The following is a 21,657-nucleotide window of genomic DNA, read 5'->3' as shown; positions in this document are numbered from 1 at the left end:
CAAAAACTCCTGGGTTGACGTCTTTATTATAAATGATTCACATTACAAATTAAGACATTAGTTGCTGCCATTTCCATCCAATCTCGTGTACGAGGAGCCGCCGGTGATTTCACGTTTGGTTGATGTTCCCAAAGAGGAAACGCAAACGAAGAGCAACTGAAGCATAAAACTTTAAAAAAAAGCAACAGACGACAGAAACGACAGATAAATTATTAATTCCTCTGAAGTGATGAGAGCGACTCTTCCTCTGGTTCACGCCGTCCACTTGAAATCCTCCGGATGAGTAAATTAATCAGAAAAGTGTTTTTCTCGTTAACAGGTTTTCATCATCTGCTCGACGTAAAGTGGTCCTCGGCGGCTTGTTTGAACTTCTTCTCCCTGCCCTTTACCAGGTTTTATTAGAACATTTGTATTTATCTTTTAAATAAAAACAGTTTATAAATCTACAAACTTGCAGTTTCTATAAATTACATCAACCGTGTTGTTCAAAAAAAGCACAATCTGTAGAAAAACTTAGTGGGAGAGAGAAAAAACTACAAGCTCCAGATCCAGGATTGACGAATTGATAAAATTTAGCAAAAACAAAAACACAGAAGAGTCTATTTGAGCTTTTCTTCTGACCGGTGACCAGTCGTGGTGCGGAGGAGCCAACGCACCGACAGGCTGCCTCTCGCTGGGCCAGAGTGTGCACGTGCAGCGTCTGCCTGCACACACACACACACCGTGTGTGTATAAACATTTGTATTGCATGTGCGACTGAGTCGGGGTGTGTTGCGTTATCCTGCTCGCGTCAGCAGCTCCTGAGCCCACGTCTTGATGGCCGAGGTCGTGTGTTGGAGCAGCCGCCACGTCGAGTTCGTAAAGGACAAGGCGTGGCCCTGGAGACACGACACCGACACCTCCCCGCTGCGAGGAGCACAAACAAAACGGTTCGTGCACATCAGGGAAAATTACACAAGATAAAATTACTTTTGTCTTTAAATCTACACTGGAACGTTTATTGTTAGATTAAATTATTGCCTCAGCTATTGTAAATTTTAAAACTGCTCCTGAATTATTTTATTTAAATGTGCTTTTTCTTACTTTTTAACATTTCAAGTTAATTCAACATTCACACTTTACCTGCTTTTTATTATACTGTACAATTTGGTAGTCTAACCACTTTAGCTTACGTTGTTATTTTATCCATTTGCACATCAAAACATTCAGCTCATTCAGCAGATGGGACCTCTGAAACTTACACTTTTAAAAACATTTAATTAGATTTGATTTATAAGTGAAATACATAGACCCACAAAAGTCCATGCTCAATAATCCAGGTATATAATCCAATAATTTTCAGTCAGGTCATCTGGACAGTTTCTTTTTTTTTTGTGCTGAAACGTTTCACCTTCCATCCAGAAGGCTTCATCAGTCAAGGAAACAACACAAAACTGATTCTTCAGTTATGTTGATGCTAAGATAGTCTTTGGCACGCCTCCTCCTCCGGTGAAATACACTGAGATCTCTAATCCCTTGAAAAACACTATTCTGTCTGAAATCTGCTTCAGAATCCTTGTTCTATTTTCATCTACACTTTCCTTCTAGCTGGGCCCCCCTCGCCACTTTCAGCTGGGCCCCCCTCGTCTACTTTCAGCTGGGTCCCCCTCGCCTACTTTCAGCTGGGCCCTCTCGCCACTTTCTGCTGGGCCCTCTCGCCACTTTCAGCTGGGTCCTCTAGCCACTTTCAGCTGGGTCCTCTCGCCACTTTCAGCTTGGCCCTCTCGCCACTTTCAGCTGGGCCCTCTCGCCACTTTCAGCTGGGCCCTCTCGCCACTTTCAGCTGGGCCCTCTCGCCACTTTCAGCTGGGCCCTCTCGCCACTTTCAGCTTGGCCCTCTCGCCACTTCAGCAGATTTCAGCACTTACACTGTATTGTTGCACAACATTTCTCTTGGTTTTAAGCTTTTTGGTTTCTTCCACAAAACACTAAAGTTTTATCTTAATTTCTGTTAACATTTGCATAAAAACTCACATGTATCGATATGAGGTTTAAGAAGCTTCAGATACATTTTAAGAGCACGTGAAAATGTAAAACAGCTGCTTTAAGTACTGACTTGCAGGAGTCCTGCAGGTTGGTCCATGCTAGCTGAAGCAGCTCAGCTAAGCTGCTCAGCGCTGGCAGGATGTAGTTCTGATGGATGAAGACGAGGAGCTCTTTTAAATATGTTAACGCCCGGAACACACTCTCCGGAGTATTTGTGTACACCTGGAATAAGGCACAAAGATTAAAACAAAGCTCAGCATGCGGTTGTTGTTAAAATCAACTTTAGACATTCGGTCTTACCCATTCTTTAACCAGCGGCGTGGTTTCTCTGACCCAGAGGACAAACCGTGCGGCGTTTTCAGAGATGAAAACAGCTGCTGCTTTTGTCTTTTCCACACCTTGTTCCCCAACTGGTCCCAACACCCGCGCGCACTCGGAGTAATAATGAGGAGCATTTTTCTCCAACCAGCTACAGAGGAAGTGAAAACACACAGACGGTCAACGGCATAAAGATTCAACCCGAGAGCAAGAACACACAAGTCGTAATTTTATTCTTACTGTGTGTGGACACGTTTAAAAACCGTTACATCAGCAGTTATTAATGAATAATAGTTCAATTGTTTGGAGTTGTTAAATGAACGTAGCCACTTTTATTGAGGAATTCATGTAAATCTGTTCCTTAAAAGTGCATAATATTGACAGTTTATTGAAATTTATTACTGAAGTCATAATCAGTGATGGCGTCCATTGACTTCAGGTATAGGAAACATCCGTGAATATAAATATAACGTTAGATATCCATCTAACTAGTTTTCATTTCATAACTACATCATCATTAATTATAACATGAGCTTTACAGGCATTTTAACAGACTTTATTTAATAAATGTCAAATTAAATAATGAAAACTAGATTTAAAAATAATTTTTAGCTAATCAAAATGTTTAATCGTTATTACTTAAAAATAAAATAAACATGAACTACGTACTTGGAAATTTTTTGTAGGCTTTTAAGCATTACTTTAGGGAAATGTTTTAAACCAAACAGAAAACCTTTTTATACAGCAGAACAGGGCTGGGCGATATCTCGATATTTTTTAAATATCAAGATAATTTCATACGCGATATAAAATGAGACTATATCGATATAAAACGGTGCATTCAGGAGCACTGGAGCCATGACGTTCAGAAAGAAACAAGCCGTAAGCAAACAGAAACGAGCTCGGTAAACACGCCAACTGCACAACGATGTGAGCTTTCTAACAGCTTTGAAAGAATATGCTTCATTAGAATCAGACTTTTCAAAGAGAAAGTCAGCCTTTCATTATGTTTGTTCTGTTTAAATTTTAAGTGCACAGCTGTGTTTTTAGTTTTGTTGTGCAGGTTGTTGTTACAGCCGTTTGTTAATAAAAGTGCCTGTGTGACAACTGGGACTAAGCTTCGACTCTGAAATATATTTTTATTACTTTATGGAATATTAATTTTGGTCCAGCTCTACAGAAAAAACAGAAAGTTGATCAGAGGCCTGCTGTCTGAATGAGCTGGATTAACGGGATTATTTTAAAATCAGTCAAGAGGGATGAAACCTGAGAGGAAGACTGTGGCCTGTGATCAGGTCGTACCTGAAGCCCTGCTTTGTGTAGACGGTTATTTTGCTCCAGGCCTGCTGAGACACGGCTGTGACGCCTGAGGAGCGCAGATACATGGCCGTGCTGGAATCTGAAACGGCACACGACATGTCAACATCAGGTTGTTGTAAATATGAGAAGTAGTGATCGTACCGGAGAAAACGGCACCGAGTCAGACCTGCGAGTGAGCCGTGAGATCTGATGTCGTGGGCGATGAAACCGGCAGCAAACACAAACAGAACCATAAGCAGCTTGGACCAGGGAAAGCCGTGACCTTGCATCTTTACCTGAAGGTTCTTGAGACGCAAAAAACAAGTTTTTAATGGAGAGACATTACTGCTGCTACGTTAAAGTTTTACAATAAGAGACACTATTCAGGTCTAATATAGAGAAAAATCAAAGACCGTATTTTTACAAATAAAAACACTGAAATCACAGATGGTAGACGTTTTTGAGCTCACCTGGCACAGCGAATTGCACTCCTGAAGGTCTCGAGATTCGCTTGCATCTTTCATCTCGTCGTTGGTCACTCGAAAAGACTGGATTGTTTCTTCAAGGTTTTTTCGTAACTGTAAATAAAAAGCACAACGTAAGAGTCAAAGTAAGAAAAAAAAATCAAAAGTTTTAAAATAGAAACCCGTAAACAAAAGCCAGTCTGGTGTATGGGTCTTCATATCGTGCATCAAAAGTCAAACCTTCGGCGGCAGAATGTTCCACGAGTTCAGTAAATGGTTCAGCAGCAGACTGGGGAGAAAACGCAGAATCGAACGTCAGTTTTGTAGTTTCTTCTCGTCGCAGTTTGAAGGAAAAGGTGGTCTCTCACCTGGACTGTGGCAGGTGTTTGGTGTAAAGCTGCCTCCACACTCCAAGACTCTGGACATCCACACACAAGCACTCCGTCATGCTGCTGAGCAACTGCAAGAAAACCAGAAAGAGTAGTTTATTACAGCATTAACTTTTTTATGCTTTTTTTTTTTTTAATTGGCAAAAACAGCAAATAAAACTGCAAAAGTCTTAGAGCACTGAATGTTATTTACTAAAAATGCATCCTTCTGAATTTCAGAGGGAAGTTTCAGCCACTTCACAATTAATTACAATTTTAATTATCTTGAAACTCATAATTCCATACCTAAATATAGAATGTACAATAACGTCAAAAATCACTATTAATGCTTAATAATTAGCAGATGCTACCTTAAGTTTCTTAGTTAGCGTCAGGTTTAATCACTGGAAGTTTATGCACAAATCAAAAATTACTAAAGGCAGTTATGATAACGTCAGCAATCATTTACAGACATATTCTCCAGGGATCAGCAGAGAAGAGATAAAAAGATGAGAATCAATTTTACCGCAACATGTTTCTACTAAAGGAAGCTGCGGCAACTCCACTAGAATAAAAAGCAACGACGAAGCAACGAATAAATTCAAAATTGTCCGTAATGCATGTAAAATATATATTATAACCCCAACCCCTGTGAGTTTCAGTACTAAATTATAACAAATGTACACGTGAACCACGTTGTAATTAAATAATTTGTCGTTCTATTAGCCAGAGCACATTTTTACAGAGCAGTTATAGACACACTGAGGAAAAAACAAAAGTGAAACCACTTCTGCAAGAACTTTTCCTTCGAGTTATTTTGTCGTCATCAAAAGTCTTTTGAAAATGACTTTCAGCAGCAGATGTGGAGCTCTCACCTCTCTCTTCATGTCGTCGGGACAATGGGGTGTAGCTCTGGACAGAAACGACGGCAGGTATGTGTGCAGCGTGCTCTCTGGTTTGGCTCCAAATGCGAGGACCTTAAGTCGAGGATACAAACACCTCAGCTGCTCCTGCAAACTGGAGGCAAACAAAGTGACGTCTCTGAACACAGAACAGACATTTTCTGAGATCATTCATCTAAAACTCAGTAAAACAGCCAGACTCAAAATTAATTTACAGAATAAATTATTTATTGGGAAAAAAACAAAACTGGGCTTGATACTTTTTATCAACAATAATCTACTGGCAAACTTGTCATTGGTTGATGAAAGCAAATTTATACAAGTTATGCAAGATGTAGTTAACTATTAAAAATTATAAAAACGCTTCAGTGTTTGAAATTAAATACAGCTTCTCTACTTTGCTCTTTAAGTCACAACTTGTTGGTGTTTAATTAGCTATAATTTAAGCTTTAGGATAAAATATCTCTGACATCTATATTAAACAAAAGGATTATTAAAGGCAGAAAAGACAAAAAGTGTTTGCATTAGTTCACATGTACCTTGGTGAGAGGGCGTTCTTAGGCATGAAGGCAAAATCAAGAAGAGGAAAGAACTCTTTAGGACCCATGATGCCAAATCCCTTCGTTAGGTTTGTATGAAGCCTACGGAAAGAATAAACTCTGTAAATAAGCTAAAATAATTACGATTACCTCCCATCAACAAGAAGAAATCTATGTTGATCAGCTCACATTTCAATAGTTACCTTTTAATACTTTACAGATTGTGTACAAGGGGGAAAGAAAACTATATGGATGTTGAATCTAAAACTGGGGCCGTTAAGATTTTCTTATGATTATAAAATAAAAAAGGCGTTTAAAGCTTCAACACTTACAGGAGAAGTCTCTCTAAGTAGGCGATGGCATACGAGGACAGTGACTTTACTCCCAGCACCGGAAGCATGATTCCCAGCCACACTGCGGCAAAACAAACAAAACATTCATGTTTTAACAGTTTACTTTCTTTTTTTATTTTATTTATTCATTAAGTGCTTCAGTTTTTCAGTCTAAACCAAAAGCTGCATATTCAACCACCAGGAAAATAAAATCCTACAAATAAAGTCGCACAAACTCGATGTTATTTTGGATGTAAACCTCTGCTGTATTTTTAAAAGAACTTCTCTCTCACCCAGTAAATATTGTCAGTAAATACCCATAGTATGAATGCACAATATTGGATTTTTTGCCAATATCCGATATGCCAATATGTTAAAACTTATTTAGCCAATACCAATAAATTTAGATTTTTACAAATCTAACCTGTTCACAAGCGACAAGTGAAAAGCACATAATAGTGCATTAATATATATACTTGACAGTTTCTTCAATTAAAAATTAACTTAAAACCGAAGCCTTTTATATTTGAGTTATTTGGATGGGATGGCCGATATTTAACTTCATCGCCAATATCGTCCGATACCAATACCATGCCGATATTATCGTGCACCCCTAATAAATAGTCAAGTTTTCAAAGAGTGGTCCTGCCATTTTGTTAAATTCAAAATTCTGCAGAATTTTAAACATTATTTTCCATGATTAACTTGTACAATGTGCGAGAATGAGTCAGTTGAGTTTTGCTGCCCTTTAAAGAGACAAATGGTCCTTAAATAACATTTTTTTCCCAGAAGGAGGTTGTTGTATAATATTCCAAGAACATTTGTCCCCCCACAGACTCACACTTACAAAACCCAGGCAGAGATTTGATCGTTACTGTGTGTGTGTGTTATTGCGCCAACGTGCACTATCCTACAGTGAACCTCCACCAACATTTCTGCAGTCCCATCTTGTTGGGAAAGGAGAATAAAGGCTAGATCTGGTTTTTACTTTCCAAACGATGTCTAAACATAAAAAAAAGAGACACGAGTTTGTAAAATAGTTTCTTGTTAACTCGGTTTGATTACCTTTAAGTCCCTGGCTGAGGTCGTAGAATCCAGCTTGACCCAGAGCCCACATGATGGTCAAACATTTGACTGGGCGGTTCTGAACGGATCGCAACAACTCCAAATACTAAAAACAAACGAAACAAAAAAAAAGATTGAAAAAATATGATAAAACCTTTTTTATTGCAAAAGGAAGATCCAGTTCTAGACATGAGTTTGACACTGAAGCAAATCAAGCTAGTAACACACAAATAAACATTTTATTTACAATAGTAGCAGAGAGGGGTACGGCAGCCATGATTAACCAGATATCTGCAGGACTGGAAGTTACAGTACTCACCTCTGTCAGGTTCTGGGTGGCTACTTTGGGCTTGTCCTGAAGAACTGCCTGAATGCAAACTCTGTATCCATGAAGGGGCTCTCCTGAAAACAAAAATAAAGAGCTTCTGGGTACTTTTCTACATTTTCACCTCTGAATTCGAGCTACGCTCTGTGTGACACTTTAAATAAAAAGATGCTGATTAACTCTCATTCCTGCCTTCAGATCTACCTGACTGTCTGTCCAGCTCCCTGAGCATCGTGCAAACACAGTAGTCGAAGAAATCGGGCAGAATATTGCTGCAACGTCCGATGAGGCCTTTAATCACGCCCCTCAGCTCTTTTCCTATAAGGCAGTATGGGTAGTCTGAGATGAAAAGGAGGAAAGAATGAGTTAAACGCCTGAATCTTGGTTTTAAATATTCACAACACAATATTAAGTCATAACGGCAGGAGTGTAGCTGACCGTGAGCGTAGCTGCTCAGTGTGGGCTCGTTATCTGGGGCTGTTAGTTTAAGGTTGAGGTATCCTGCGAGGTCTTTCATCCAGACTGAAGGGTTTTCTGGAAACAGGGCCTGACTGCGAATCAGCTGCTGCTTCAGATCCCCGACGTCCAGCTAAAATCAGAACAAGGCAGGGAAAGATTATAACTGCGTTTTAAAAAAAAGAGAGGTTTTCTTCTAATGTGGCTTCGTTTCTGCTGAGAATATTTTTAGTTTTAAAAGTCCGCTACATTGATTTCATTTGCTGAAAAAGAGATGAAGTCTTGTGAATGTGGATGATTCTTTTAAAATTAAACAGACTGTGAGTGAATTTACTCAAAAAAAAAAGAAAAAAAAAAAGACATTTTTATTCACCTAAACTCATTGTAAGAAGTCTAACGCTTCAATTCTACTAAAGCCCTGTAAAGATTTTACATAAACGTCTCTACAATTTAATTCATTCAACCTTTATTTATACAGGTCGATCCCATTGAGTTTACAAGAGAGACCTGATTTATTTAACAAAGAATGATGACAACAGTGGATACAACAACAACACAGTCACAAATTTACTTTATTTTAATTAAATCAGAAGAACCTGTAAAAATAATTAAAAAGTACTCACGGCTTTAAAAGCTTCCTCCAAAGTCTTGAAAGTTGCAGGGGTGACTGTATTGCTCGAGTTTGATTTCTTGGGTGGTTTACTTGATGAGGGCTTCTTGTTCTGCAGCTCAGCTGGAGGTGGAACCTGCTCCTTGTTCTGCTTGTTTCCAGCCTTCTCAAAACCCTCATACAGATTCTCTGACATCTTCAGGGGCACTGAGAAAAATTAATCAGCAGCGATAGTTACAATTAAGAAGCTGCGTTAAAGCCAGACTCTTCTGAAAACCTTTGTTTTGCCTTCTTTCCTCCTCACTTTGGAAACATAATGTTTCCCCTTTGAGCGACTCGCTAAACGTTCCTCCCATCTGCCCTCCCCCTCCATGACGCCCAGACATTAAATTTAATTATTTGTGTGGCTTAAAAATAAAACTATTTACCTTAAAATATCTTTACACACATAAGAGAACACAGCATGTTTATCATCCAACAAATCAAATAATCATTTTAATTTGTTAAACAACACCAGATTTTGCAGGAACAGTCAAGCGATTTTCTTCAAAAACCTCGAGCTGAACTTGAGGCTGGACGATATTTTAAAAATAAATTAAAAAGTGTCTCATGATCCAGACCAGGAAACTTCAAAACATATTTAACACCATGGGTTGCTGTGTGCTATGGTGATGATATCTTGGTGTTTTGAGCGGTTTTGTGTCCGCGGCGATGTAAACAAACATTTCTTATTTCTTCAAGGTAAAACTTTGACACGGCAGTGATCATGTTTAGCAAACTGCCAGACTTTGAACAGAACAATTTAGAGATAAAAGTTGTGCAAACAAACAAATACTTGTGTGAAGGAGATCATTCTTTGAGCACAACACTTCCCCAGATAGAAGAAATTTGAATTTTACAAAGTAAATTAAAGGAAATTATGTTTGAAACCTGGAGGGGAAAGAGGGCTGGGGTTTATTTCTAGGATCATTTGAGGACAAAATATACTTATAAATAAATCCAGCTAACAGCAGCATTACCCTGTGGGCAAAACAGGAGCTCCCATTTCTTGTTTAAACTTAACTTCCCCCCCAAGATTTTTTAAATGAATTTTAAGGGTCACCCCATCAGTATGGCAGGAGATTAGGAGTCCAGTAGACCCGGCAGAACGTGTCATCAAAGCTGCACAACCTTGTGCACATATGACTGAAGACCCCCACCCACGCTGGTAATCACAGATTTGACCGTGAACGTGGCAAATCAAAAGCAGAACCTGCACAACGTGCAACTCTGTTCTGTCTATTATCGTTCCCCATTTCTTGTCTCACTGAAACTTGCTTGTTAAAAGTTTTAGTATTTTAATGCCCTTTGTGATCTCAAATATGCAATAAGAGTACCACACAAAAAAGGGTTAAATCATGTCATCTGGACGGTTTATTTTGGGGAGAAATGTTTTGTTTCTCACTTCAGGTGCAACCCTTCTTCGTTTCAGGTGTCCTCAGGCTGTTTCTGTGAGTAGCAAGTTGGCCATCTGGCCTAAAGCATTTGATCGTTATGCATGACGATCGATTGTTTTGGGCAGATGATCCCATTTTGCACGTATTAAGCCAATTTTTGGGAATTCCACAGAAGGCTGGCTTGAAGCGCATCAAGGAGGTGCAGGCCTCAGATTGATGGGAGTCTTTCGGACGAAACGTTTCTCCCAAAAAGAAACTCCAGATGACACGATTTAACCCTTTATTGTGACTTATCTACCTGGATGATTGCGCTTTCAAATTTTATTTTTAATAAGAGTATGATATCCTGTATTATTTTGACTAGCATCATCACATTTGATCAATATTCACATGCATCTCTATCTAAACCAAATATCTGATTTTAGACTGTTTATGTTAGTGTTGAGCAACACTTAAAATTCATTTTAAAAATATGAAATTAAAAAAATAAATAAAAATCACATGATTGACTACTTGGACTAAAACTTAAAACCCCAAAACATTAACAGAAAGATGTGGTTTTGGACCCCTCTACACAGGAGCAATGTGTTTCATCAGGTTGTGGTTAAACAAACAAACAAACAAACAAACAAACACGTGACTGCTCATATTTCTATTAACAAAATACACAAACTGTGTGACATGTGCTTTGCTCTTAAAATGCAATAAAGGACAAAAATATGACAGAGGTGATTAAGATAGAAGCTGAAGTGATTAAATATATAAAATAAAAAAGGTGTTTATGAATCAAAATAATGAAGGAGAACAAATTAATCCAACATGTAAACAAAAAAACAGCCTTACAATTGAAAATCACTCTTATTTACTGAAAAATACAGATAAATAAGTAGAATATGAACCTAAAACAATGGCAGCTCGATTAAAAACAGTTACGTAAGTTGTTAAAACTAAAACAGAAACAAATGCAACTGAAATAAAGTCATAAAACTGCCAACAGATGTTTCAGATGATGACTTCCCCAACAGGCTGCGTGAAAAAGCTAATGTGCTAACTCGACATGCTAACTCCTCTTATTGCGTCTTGACTGGAGGAAAAAAAAAGGCATGGAGTGCAATGGAGTGCTCTGTTAGTGATCCATTTGTGATTAAAGCTCAAGTGTTTAGGCTACGGGAGCAATTCGAAATCAAAACAACGATAAAACAGAGTGTAACGTTAAAAACGAGTGGATTAGCTACAGCTAGCTTGTCAAATCAGATGACTGTAGTCGTGATGCGTTCAGGGTCAGCATCTCCAGACTCGTAATCTAGAATTTTTAAAATGTTTAGTTTTGTTCACCGACGAGTTCTTTAGTTAATATTAATTGTTCACTAGAAGCCAGAGGAAACCGTAACGTGCGTCCCTTTGCAGCAGGCCGTGATGACTTACGTCTGGACGGTTGGTTAGATTCTCCCAAAGCTTTCCTTCCACCGCCGCCGCCGCCGGGCTTCTTCTCGGTCTTCGCTCCTGCCGAGTTGCTCTTCTTCCCTTTCTTCACTACCTCCCATTTTCCGGCGGAGCCATTATTTGACGCCATGTCTCGGGGGATACCGTGACTTCTCGGTTTCTTGTAGCTGAAGCTGTGAGGAATAGACGCTCCGACCGTCAACGTCTTGGCAGTCCGCGTGCCACGTCTCGTTCGTCGGCATGACGTCAGAGTGATGCGTTCACGCCCCCTTAATTTAAAAACTTTTCTCCGAAGGCGAAGTTCAGACACGTTTCAACCATAATAACTTTAAAAATCTTGGCCCCGATCCACTCTGAGTGGTGCGAAACAATCTGAACTTTATGTATCTAGAAATAGGAAATACTATTTCATACTTATGATCTAGCAAATTTAAAATTTAGCTTCTCATAATAATAAGCATATAAGTCTTGTTTACTAAGCCCTAATTATATCATATATCATAATTTTGAGATCATGTCATTTAAAAAAAAATACTAAGCCTTATATATAAGATCATATTTCATAATTAAAGCCGCTAAGCCCTAATTGTGATATCATCATCACATCTTATAATGATGAGATAATAGGTTTACATCATAACTCTTCATTATGAGATCACATCTCATAACGATGAGCTACGAGTTCATAATTTTGAGACACTGAGTCCTAATTATGACATCATATTTCATTATTAGGAGATGTTGCTAAGTCATATTAATAAAATATTAATTTGACATAGTAGCTCAAAGTAGCAGGTAAATCCTATTTATCTTTAAATGATGAGCTGATAAGTCACAATGCGTTTTAGGTGGGCAATGAAGTTACTTTTGATCATTGTAGTAGGTTAGTGATAAACATTTTGATATTTTTTGTATGTGCAAAATGTTTTCAGATATCCAATATACTATATATATATACATATATATATATATATATATATATATATATATATATATATATATATGAGCATTTGTTTTAACCATATATTTTAATTTACGTTTTACACACACCATAATTCTTTAAGCAATAGTTTTATATTCATGTTATATATGAAAGCATTCTTTCTTCCTGGGTTTTTACCTCTGAGATGTTATGCATCACGTGTGTTGTTGTCATGTTATCATGTATTACGCAGACATTTTGTGCTCTTTTATTTATCTTCACTTGTGTAGTGCCTCGTGTGTGTGTCCACTATCAGCCACATGGAAACTAATCTTGGACTACAACCTGGACTGTTCACATATGTTTAAAGTTGTTTATAAATCATTTTTATATTAAAAAAAATCTAAAGTGTATTTGGAATAAGTATTTAGTATCAAATAATTAAAAGATGTCTCATAATTTTATTCTTGAGATAGAAGTTTATAATTATTTAATGATTGCTTTTGTCAAAGTGGTGGAAATGGGCTTCCATGATAAAAGTACTGTGGTTACAAAAATTACCAGCAATATTTTAAAATAATAGATTTTAAGAGATTTCTGCACCATTTTGTAGTCTCTTGTGGTGTTTAATGTCTGTCCACATCAGACAGGCCACTTCACTCCTTGTTTTTAAATCTCTGCTCAAAACTCATCTGTGATTTGATTTAGCATTTTTTTATTCTGTGTTTTTATGCTTTTTCTTTTGCTGCTTTTAATTAATTTTCAGTACTATCATTACTTTTATTTCTTCCATTCTGAAACTCCCATAGATTTTTATTAAGCGCCTTGGAGGCTGTTTGCTTTACAGTATAAATAAAGTTGACTTAACTATAGTGCCACCTCTCTTTTATTTAGTATATCTGGGAAAGAAATACAGACAAAAAGGTTAAATGTTCGGTTGCAAATTGTTTGAATGAAAAAATAGACATATTCAAATAATTTTGTAATTTTCTTTCTAGTTTGCAGCAGATTCTAATTAAAACTTTGTGTACTTATTTTTGTGTGATCTATTTGTGACAGTATAAAACAAACATTTCAAGAGGAGTTCAGAATTGTAATTTTCAAGAGCAAAACTTATGTTTATTTCATGAAATGTTCAAGTTTACTGAGGAATTTAATGGACAGATGTCATAATTAATATGCAGACATGGTGACGTAACAGCAGCAGCGTCAGGTGATGTAAGGTATTTTAAATGCTTCAAGAACAAGTGCAGTTTTTCTAAAATTCTTTTTTTCTAATGTTATTATTTTATTATATTTGTTTTCTCTTAATGGGAAGGTAACAACAACAAAAAAAGAAATGTAAAAACTAGTTGTTTGAAAATGTTTTTCTTTAGCGATGGAGCATGTTCACATTAGATGATTTAATTTTAAACCAAACAATGAGTCAGTTGACGCTTGAATCAACCTTTGTATCTTTTTTTCTTTTAATCTCATCAACTAAATGTGCCTTTCAGTGACAGCTAATGTGTCAAACACCAAAATGATCACTGATGTTAATGAACTAATCATCCTAAAATATCATTAAAAGTGAACCAGTTTCATGTTTTAAAGAGTTGCAGCCCTGAGATGTGGACAAAAAACCATAACATTAGTTATTAAACAATTCGCTCAATGAATTTTACCGTTTTGTGTGTTAATATAGATCAATTAAAGGATAATGAACTTGCATGAAGTCCAAAACATTAAAAGAATCTGCCTTTAAAGTGTGCCAGGTCCAGTGAACGGCCTGGCAGCAGGTTCACTCGGGTGACGACTCGTTGGCACGATCCTCCTGGATTTCTGTCAGAATCGTCTCAGTTCAAACAGAAGTTCAGTCGCTCGCCACAGTGAACACATTCAGGCCCTCTGCGACAGCAAGTTCATTTTGTGCTTTGTGTTAAGAATAAAAACAACATTTTTCAAGTAGAATTGCTTTCTTGGCAGCGCACCAGTAGGTTTTAGAGCCGAGTTGTAATCTGTGTATGTGAGATAAAACAGTTTGTCACATTTGCGCTGATAATTCAGAAATATATTAATCCCAAAGGGAAATTAAATTTTGTTGTAACTCATCATCCTGGTTTCATTAAAGAGTTGTTATAGATGCTGATACCTGTGGTGGGCAGTGCCGGCCCAAGCCTCCATGGGGCCCGTTTGGTTTGGGGCCCTCTATTCCTGCTAATAATGTGGATTACTGCAACCAACAGTCAGATGATCAGATCATTCACGCACCTAACATAAACTCGTTGCAACTCTGACAGTCCTGTTCACATTATCCTACAGTATGCGTATACATCATCACTCATTTTCACTTTGGGCCACATCAAGCTCATGAATGTCCTCAAAAGGTCAGACATGACAGAACGTATTGATAAAACTACCTAAACAAATTAGTAAAATATAACTTTATCTGCATTCGATGACTACTTCTAAAAATTAAATATTTTATGTTTGAGTAATTTGGCATTATAAACATAAAACTGATTTGATTGATAAAGTAATATTGAAGCACACAACTGTTATCTTGAAGTTCTTTCTGTGACCCTCTCTGTAGTGTAGAGCCTCAGAAATGGTTATGGTGGGCCGGATTTGGCCCACGGGCCTCGAGTTTGACGCATGCTATATTATTATAAAAAACATTGTGAAAAAAATAATCACAATTTTATAAAGAAATTGTGTGTAATTCAATCAGAAATCATAAAAAAATAAAAAATAAATCTCACTTAGTGGACCCCGGGGCCCTAAGCAGCCGTTTACTTGGGCCGGCCCTGGCTGTGGGCCAGAAGGATCTCTTGTAGCGATCTACCTTACTGCTGATCTGAAGAAACTGGCTGCAGATGTTGATCAGTGTAATTGGACTTGGCAGGCTCTGTCTTCTTGGGCAGCAGGACCACCTGAATGTTGGGTAGAACTCCTCCCTGCATGGTCACGTCTCCCAGCAGCTTGTTGAGCTCCTCGTCTTTACAAACACAGCTAGCTGCAAGTTTCAGGGGGGGGGGGGGGACAATCCTGGTCTTCTTGTTGTCACGAGTCAAGTTTCTCGCCAGCTCCAGGACCTTGGCGGTAAGGTACTTGAGCACCGCTGCCAGGTAGATGGAAATGCAAACACGGCACCTCCTTTTCCACTCATTTGGGATTTGGGGTTGTTGTTGAGATATTATTGGATCTTTTCAAATGCTAATCAGCTGCTCCCAGTCGTTTAAAAAAACACACCTTGTTGTCATGGTTACGCATCATAACAAATGTCCAAAAGTAAAAATGTTTCAGTAAAATTCCTTCCAGCTGCGCAGCATCCGATACCGGAGGAAACATTCATCCGAAAAAAATCATTTTACATCTGTAAAAAGAGGAATTAAATTTTTCAAAAGCAACATCCCAGAATGAATGTAAGAGCTGCTCCAGCATGCAGCCAATTCTAAAACTTCCAGGTTAACATGCTCCTAAGAAACGCTGCTGTATCGTTGCAAACAGAAAACAAGGAAGCTTCTTAATTTGTTAAAACCTCAGAGCTTTATTTCGTTCCTACTCCAGATGATGCAAGTTGGTCACATGGCTACCAGCGAGCAGAGAGGGTCTGAGGTGTTCTTCTCCCCGACTGCTCCAACTAATGTCAAACATGCTCGGCCGGGCGACGGAGCACAAGAATCCTTCATTTCCTCGGCAGCCACGGTGATGTGTTAATGCTTTACAACACATGAAAACTTAAAACAGAGGAGTAATGATAGCAGCTAAAATGTTTAACTAAGTTAACACAGTCAAACATTAGTATTTAGTAGTGTTTGTCTGCAGTGTTTGTTCGTTTAAAGAATTTATAGCCTCGTATTTGTCTGATAAATAAGTTTACACTGATGCCTCTGACATGGCCACGGAGGAATTCAATGCAAACGATAACAATAAAAAAAAAACACTTCTTTAAAACAAATTTACAAAATATAAAATTGCATTTTCCTGTATCGTTCTGGCAGCAGCCAGTCACTGCATGTTGGCGTTTTAAATCATTTCAGTCGGTTTGTTTCGCTACATTTAGTGCAACACCTTCCATCGCTCCAAATCCAAACCCCCCCCCCCCCCCACCCCAGAAGCTGTACAGATTGCCAAAGATAAATAAATTAAAACATAAATACACCATGCTGTCGTCTAAACAGGCTGTCCAAACCATGTCACGAGCGAACAATCTCCTGTGGGACAACCTGATGAATAAAAACACGTCTTGTGACGTGTTATTTCCTTTCTTCAGAGCGAGGACTTGCTGGAAGCGTGCACACGTGTGCAGTTCAAAGTCTGTGATATGTGTGTGGGCTGAACGTTCACTTGTCATTGCATCAGCAAAATATATCCATCTGCAGGCCTGGCTGCTAAAAGGCTAAACATTTTTTAATAATCTCACCTTGTAAAATCGACAAAATATAAAAAAAACCAATCCCGTTGAGTGTGAAACGTAGCGTGGTCTTCTGGAGCGAGACCTGGAGCATGTTCGTGCGTCTGCGCGTTCACTGATCAGAACTCCTCAGACAGACGCTTCACATTTCTGACCAACAGACTGAACTTGTCCTGCAGTGCAGCTGTCCTCTCTGAAAACAGGTTAGAATTAGTGGAGTAAGCCGAGCCAGGCTGCTGGACCCTAGTCCAGACTTATCTTGGTTTAGTGTCCTTTCAAAGTAAGAGTTTGGGAAGCTAGACTGTACAAGAAATCACGAGTATGTACAGCCGTTGGTAAGGTGGAAGAAGTCAGGGGAGGTTGTAAAACTTAAAGAGGGTGAGAGAAGAAATGCCACAATGGCCTAATTAAAGTACGACAGGTGAGGGATGATAATGAAAACAGGAGAAAGACTTCAGAACTCTTCCTGGTCTCGTGCTCCTTCGTCGATTTCATCATCTTCTGGTGGCGCGAATCCTTCCTGCAAACACACACACGTCAGCGTTAAGGTGCTGCTGAGGGCACACGACATCTCTGCTCTTCTATTAAATGTTCATTTTATTGATTTATTTATTTTCCCACAATTGCTTCTACAGCAGTCCCTCGCTGCTTGGTGGTTCGACTTTCGCGGACTCGCTCTTTCGCTGTTTTTCAAAGTAAGAGTGGACGTGACAACACAGTTGGCTGACTGATGGATGAGTGTCATGGATTGTTTATTTAAAATAAATTATTTTAAATGACGTGTCAACAAGTGTTGTGTCAACAAGGAAGAGGGCCGTCAACGGAGGTGGGGGCGTACCAAAGAGACCATCTTATCACAAGCAGAACTGGTTTGTTCCACTTTGGAGTAAGCTGTTGGGGGAAGAATCAGTTTTGTTGTGTGTTTCCTCGACTGATGAAGCCTTCTGGATCGAAGGCGAAACGTTTCAGCACACAAAAAAAAAGAAACTGTCCAGATGACCTGACTGAAAAATGTTGGATTGTATACCTGGATTATTGAGCACGGACTTTGTTGGAACTGTATTAATATTAAATTTGGACCTTTGGTAGAAAAGAACTTCCTTTAGGCAGAGCTGGATGAATTTTAATTGACCACTGGCTTATATCTTTATTGTATTTCAGATTTTTGTTCAACACTAAATCACTCTGCAGGGTCCCAGCAGCAGAACCAACAGTAACTACCTGGTCTTGTTGTATCTCAAAATACTATAAGTGGTAATTAATCAACTAAAGTAAGTAAAGCTGCTGAATTAACAATTTAGATAATGGGACAAACCAGACTGCAATAAACTGACTAATGCAACGAATACTAAATAACAAAATGTGACTAAATTAATACTAAATAACAAAATGTAACTAAATTAATACTAAATAACAGGTCGACTGTACGTCAGCAGCACGCTGGCGCAACTTGTAGAGCTGCTGCCTCTCAGCGAGCAGGTCCCTGGTTCAAATCCCGGTCCAGGGGCCTTTCTGGGTGGAGTTTGCATGTTCTCTCCGTGCATGCATGGGTTTTCTCCAGGTAATCCGGTTTCCTCCCACAGACCAAAAACATGCATGTTAGGCTGATTGGTAACTCTAAATTGTCCCTAGGTGTGAGTGAGAGACTGAATGGTTGTTTGTCTCGTTTGTCTCCATGTGTCCCTGTGATGGACTGGAAACATGTCCAGGGTGTCCCCCGCCCCTCGCACAGTGACTGCTGGACATGGGCACCGGTGACCCCCGTGACCCAAAATGGAAGAAGCGGGTAAAGAAAATGGATGGATGGACTTTATAAACGTCATGTTTACTTAAGAGAAATAAAAAAATAAAACGTTAGTAAAATGTATGAGTCACTTAACATTTATTTGCTAAATGGAGATAGCTTTTTTTTTTGTTAAAACAAAATGACATCTTCAATTGTGTCTGTAAATTATAAACTATGCTTATAAAACAATAAAATAAAATACTGACATGTAAAGTAGATTTTTTATTACTACGTTCCTTCAGTCTGTAAATAAATCTAAAAGAAAACATACTTTTTTAAAAACTGTACCTTAATGTATTTTTAAATCCAGGTAAATTCTGAGCTTTATACAACTTTAGTAAAGCAGATAAGTAGATTTTTGCACTTAAATTAACTATTGCCAAACAAATGTAACATATTCGTAAGCCACAGTTATTTGTATCAGACACTAAGATGTTTTGTCCTTTTTTATATAAAAATGTGTTGAAACAAAACGGTTTGTCCAGATCACTGGAAACGTTACAGGAATGAAGATTTGACACAGTCTGGTTCCTCAATGTTCCACAGACTGTTCAAGGTTGTTGCTTATTTCCAGTAACAACTCTCAGTTGTGTTTGTAAAAACAAAAGCTCGTTCTTTTCTTAGAAACGAGCGAGCGCGGCCGTGACGTCGCCACAGTGAGCACAGAGTGTTGGCGGCCGTTACCTCTGTGGCGTAAAGTATGTGGATGATTTTGCCGAGGACCGGGTTGTTGTCGTCGTTCTCGTTCTCTTGGCAGATGAGCTCAATGTCTCTCAGCTTTCCAAAGTAGAAGTCCCTCTCCTTCTCCAGTCCGTCTATTGTCAGTTTCATATCCATGATCTACGGCCAGCAGGAAGGAAAATAAGTGAACAGTGAGCAACAAGTCACTGCCAGCGTCTCTTTATCCCTGGAACTTTACATCATGTTTATCATCGAGACAACTTTGAGCTGTACCTGCTGGTTAAGTTCTACAAGCTCAGCGTCTCCTCCGTTTCGGGTCATGGGAATGTTCCTGCGGACTGATGGTGCGTTGATCTGCCTCTGTGGTGTTGGGACGCCCTTTGGTGCTGTGGGGGACGTTCTCATGGGGCCTGAACGACAGAAACACACCAGTTGGTTCCTTCAGTGGTTTGAATGTTGACTTCAGCTCACGACTCCAACCACAAACACCGATGCTTCTCAGGTCGCCCATCACTTTGAGTCAACAACATCTGAAGTTGGCTGCTATAAATGTAAACGACTGCATGGTTTTTATTTTTGACACGTTCTGTTTTTTTACATAAGAAACTAAAACTAAAAACGGACTTAAACTTGGTGCAGCAGCACCAATCAGATGTTTGACAAAAAGTATAGAAAAGTCTTAACGCACAATAATTCACCCCCCCCAGAATTATCTGTAAACTTGGTCTGCAGCAGTTGTCCATTTACACATGCAGAATTAAGATTTTATCATCATCAGTAGCAAATGTGGCTCCTTATATAAAAAAACAAACAAACTGTTTGACCTTCCAGTTTATTAATGACGCTTGGATTTCTTAAAAAAAAAAAAACACTCACAAAATTTCAAGGCTGAAGAACATTTGAGAAAAGAACAGCAAATAACAGCAACAGAGCAAACAGACATGCCTACACACAGAGCTTCATCCTCAGTCCAATGACTCCGCAGTGAACATTTGTTGGCTTTAAAAAGGAAAACTTCTTCACTTATTTGTAAAAATGCACATTTGAACAAATAGCTGGGAACGATTCTCACGCACGCTTATTTCCTTTTGTTTAGACCTTGAGAATGCCTCTTCACCCGTTACTGCACATTCATATATTTTTTTTTACTAAAGAATGTACATATAGCTGTTACCGTATTTTCTGCCGGACACGTCACGCCGCCCTATAAGCCTCATCAGTCCAAATATGTCTAATAAAGTGGAAAAATCCATAAACACGTTGCTTCGCCGTATAAAAGTTGCATCTATTCTGCACCACTGCTGACGCGTCGCGTTTGTTATGTCATCACTGACAAGCCTGAAATATGGGCCGGTGTTGTGCCAAAAATTGATTGGCTGCCAAATGGCGGCCACGGAGAGTGCATGGGAGGATTTTAACAAGATTAACACTTGAAAACAATTATTTGTTTGCTCAAAATTATAGTAAAGTTGTGTCTCAGTCTAAATTTTGCTTAATAAATGCACTTTAATGGTCAAATCAGCTGCATTTCAACACCCGATACGTGGAAGTAGGAGCGCGCAGAGGGACAAGTCGCTGCTCATTTCTTCGAAATTTAATAAAATAAACACCTAAAAACAATTATTTGTTTGCTCTAAATTATAGTAAAGGTGTGTCTCAGTCTAACTTTTACTTAATAAATGCACTTTAATGGTCAAATTAGTTGCATTTCTCCTGGGCAACGCAGAGAAATGAAGCCGATTTGACGGTTGCTCCGCGAGCTAGACGAAGGTGGCATCCTATGGCAAGCCGATTGTGTCATTAACAGCCACTTTTACCTACTACATGACACAACAGCATGCCATACTACTTGAGTGCCATCTAGCAGCTGAAAATGGTAGTGTTCAATATTTTCAGTCAGAATGAATGAAAACGGTCATATCTCATCTAAAAATTGGTTCATAAATTTGAGAAAAACCCATAAACACGTTGCTTCAGCGTATAAGTCATAGGGCATGTAAATTATGCACAAAAATACAACTTATAGGGTGAAAAATACGGTAAATAACGTGAACTTGTAATGCATCACGTGCATTTTAAAAAGGAGAATTTATTAAGTGTACCAGGCTAGTTGGGTGAAGGGTTTCCAGAAGAACGAGCTGTTAAAACATTTATTAGTTTGTATTTGTATATGGAGGCTATTGGAAATCAACCGGAACAGACTAGTTAGTAAGTCGAACAATGAAGTAAAAAAATCTGCAAGCATGGAAAACACACACACACACACACACACACACACACACACACACAC

The 21,657-nt window shown here is 38.6% G+C and overlaps 2 protein-coding genes across 4 annotated transcripts in view; both read right to left on the bottom strand.

The window, feature by feature from the left end:
* Positions 1 to 7: 7 nt before the first annotated feature.
* Positions 8 to 11,801, bottom strand: tmem214 (transmembrane protein 214). The gene is made up of 17 exons (XM_037685623.1): positions 11,565 to 11,801; positions 8,717 to 8,910; positions 8,076 to 8,226; positions 7,842 to 7,976; positions 7,632 to 7,714; positions 7,313 to 7,418; positions 6,248 to 6,329; positions 5,916 to 6,017; positions 5,350 to 5,491; positions 4,475 to 4,566; positions 4,347 to 4,395; positions 4,113 to 4,220; positions 3,830 to 3,947; positions 3,646 to 3,742; positions 2,326 to 2,494; positions 2,096 to 2,247; positions 8 to 906 (listed from the first exon to the last, which is right to left on the bottom strand). The coding sequence occupies exons 1-17, from the start codon at positions 11,710 to 11,712 to the stop codon at positions 777 to 779; spliced, it is 2,058 nt and encodes a 685-aa protein (XP_037541551.1). The 5' UTR covers positions 11,713 to 11,801; the 3' UTR covers positions 8 to 776.
* A 4,798-nt stretch (positions 11,802 to 16,599) lies between these two features.
* Positions 16,600 to 21,657, bottom strand: part of LOC119418351 (microtubule-associated protein RP/EB family member 3) — a 13,691-nt gene continuing 8,633 nt past the window's right edge. For all 3 annotated transcript variants that reach the window (XM_037685620.1, XM_037685622.1, XM_037685621.1), the window contains 3 exons: positions 19,641 to 19,777; positions 19,371 to 19,526; positions 16,600 to 17,420 (listed from right to left, as the gene is read on the bottom strand). In XM_037685620.1, coding sequence (XP_037541548.1) covers positions 17,355 to 17,420; positions 19,371 to 19,526; positions 19,641 to 19,777 — 359 coding nt within the window. In that variant the 3' untranslated portion in view covers positions 16,600 to 17,354. The remainder of the gene's footprint in view (positions 17,421 to 19,370; positions 19,527 to 19,640; positions 19,778 to 21,657) is intronic.

This window comes from Nematolebias whitei, chromosome 12 (assembly GCF_014905685.2).
Source record: "Nematolebias whitei isolate Nwh7 chromosome 12, NemWhi1, whole genome shotgun sequence".
NCBI classification, from domain to species: Eukaryota; Metazoa; Chordata; class Actinopteri; order Cyprinodontiformes; family Rivulidae; genus Nematolebias; species Nematolebias whitei.
This window is presented reverse-complemented; position numbering and strand designations above follow the sequence as displayed.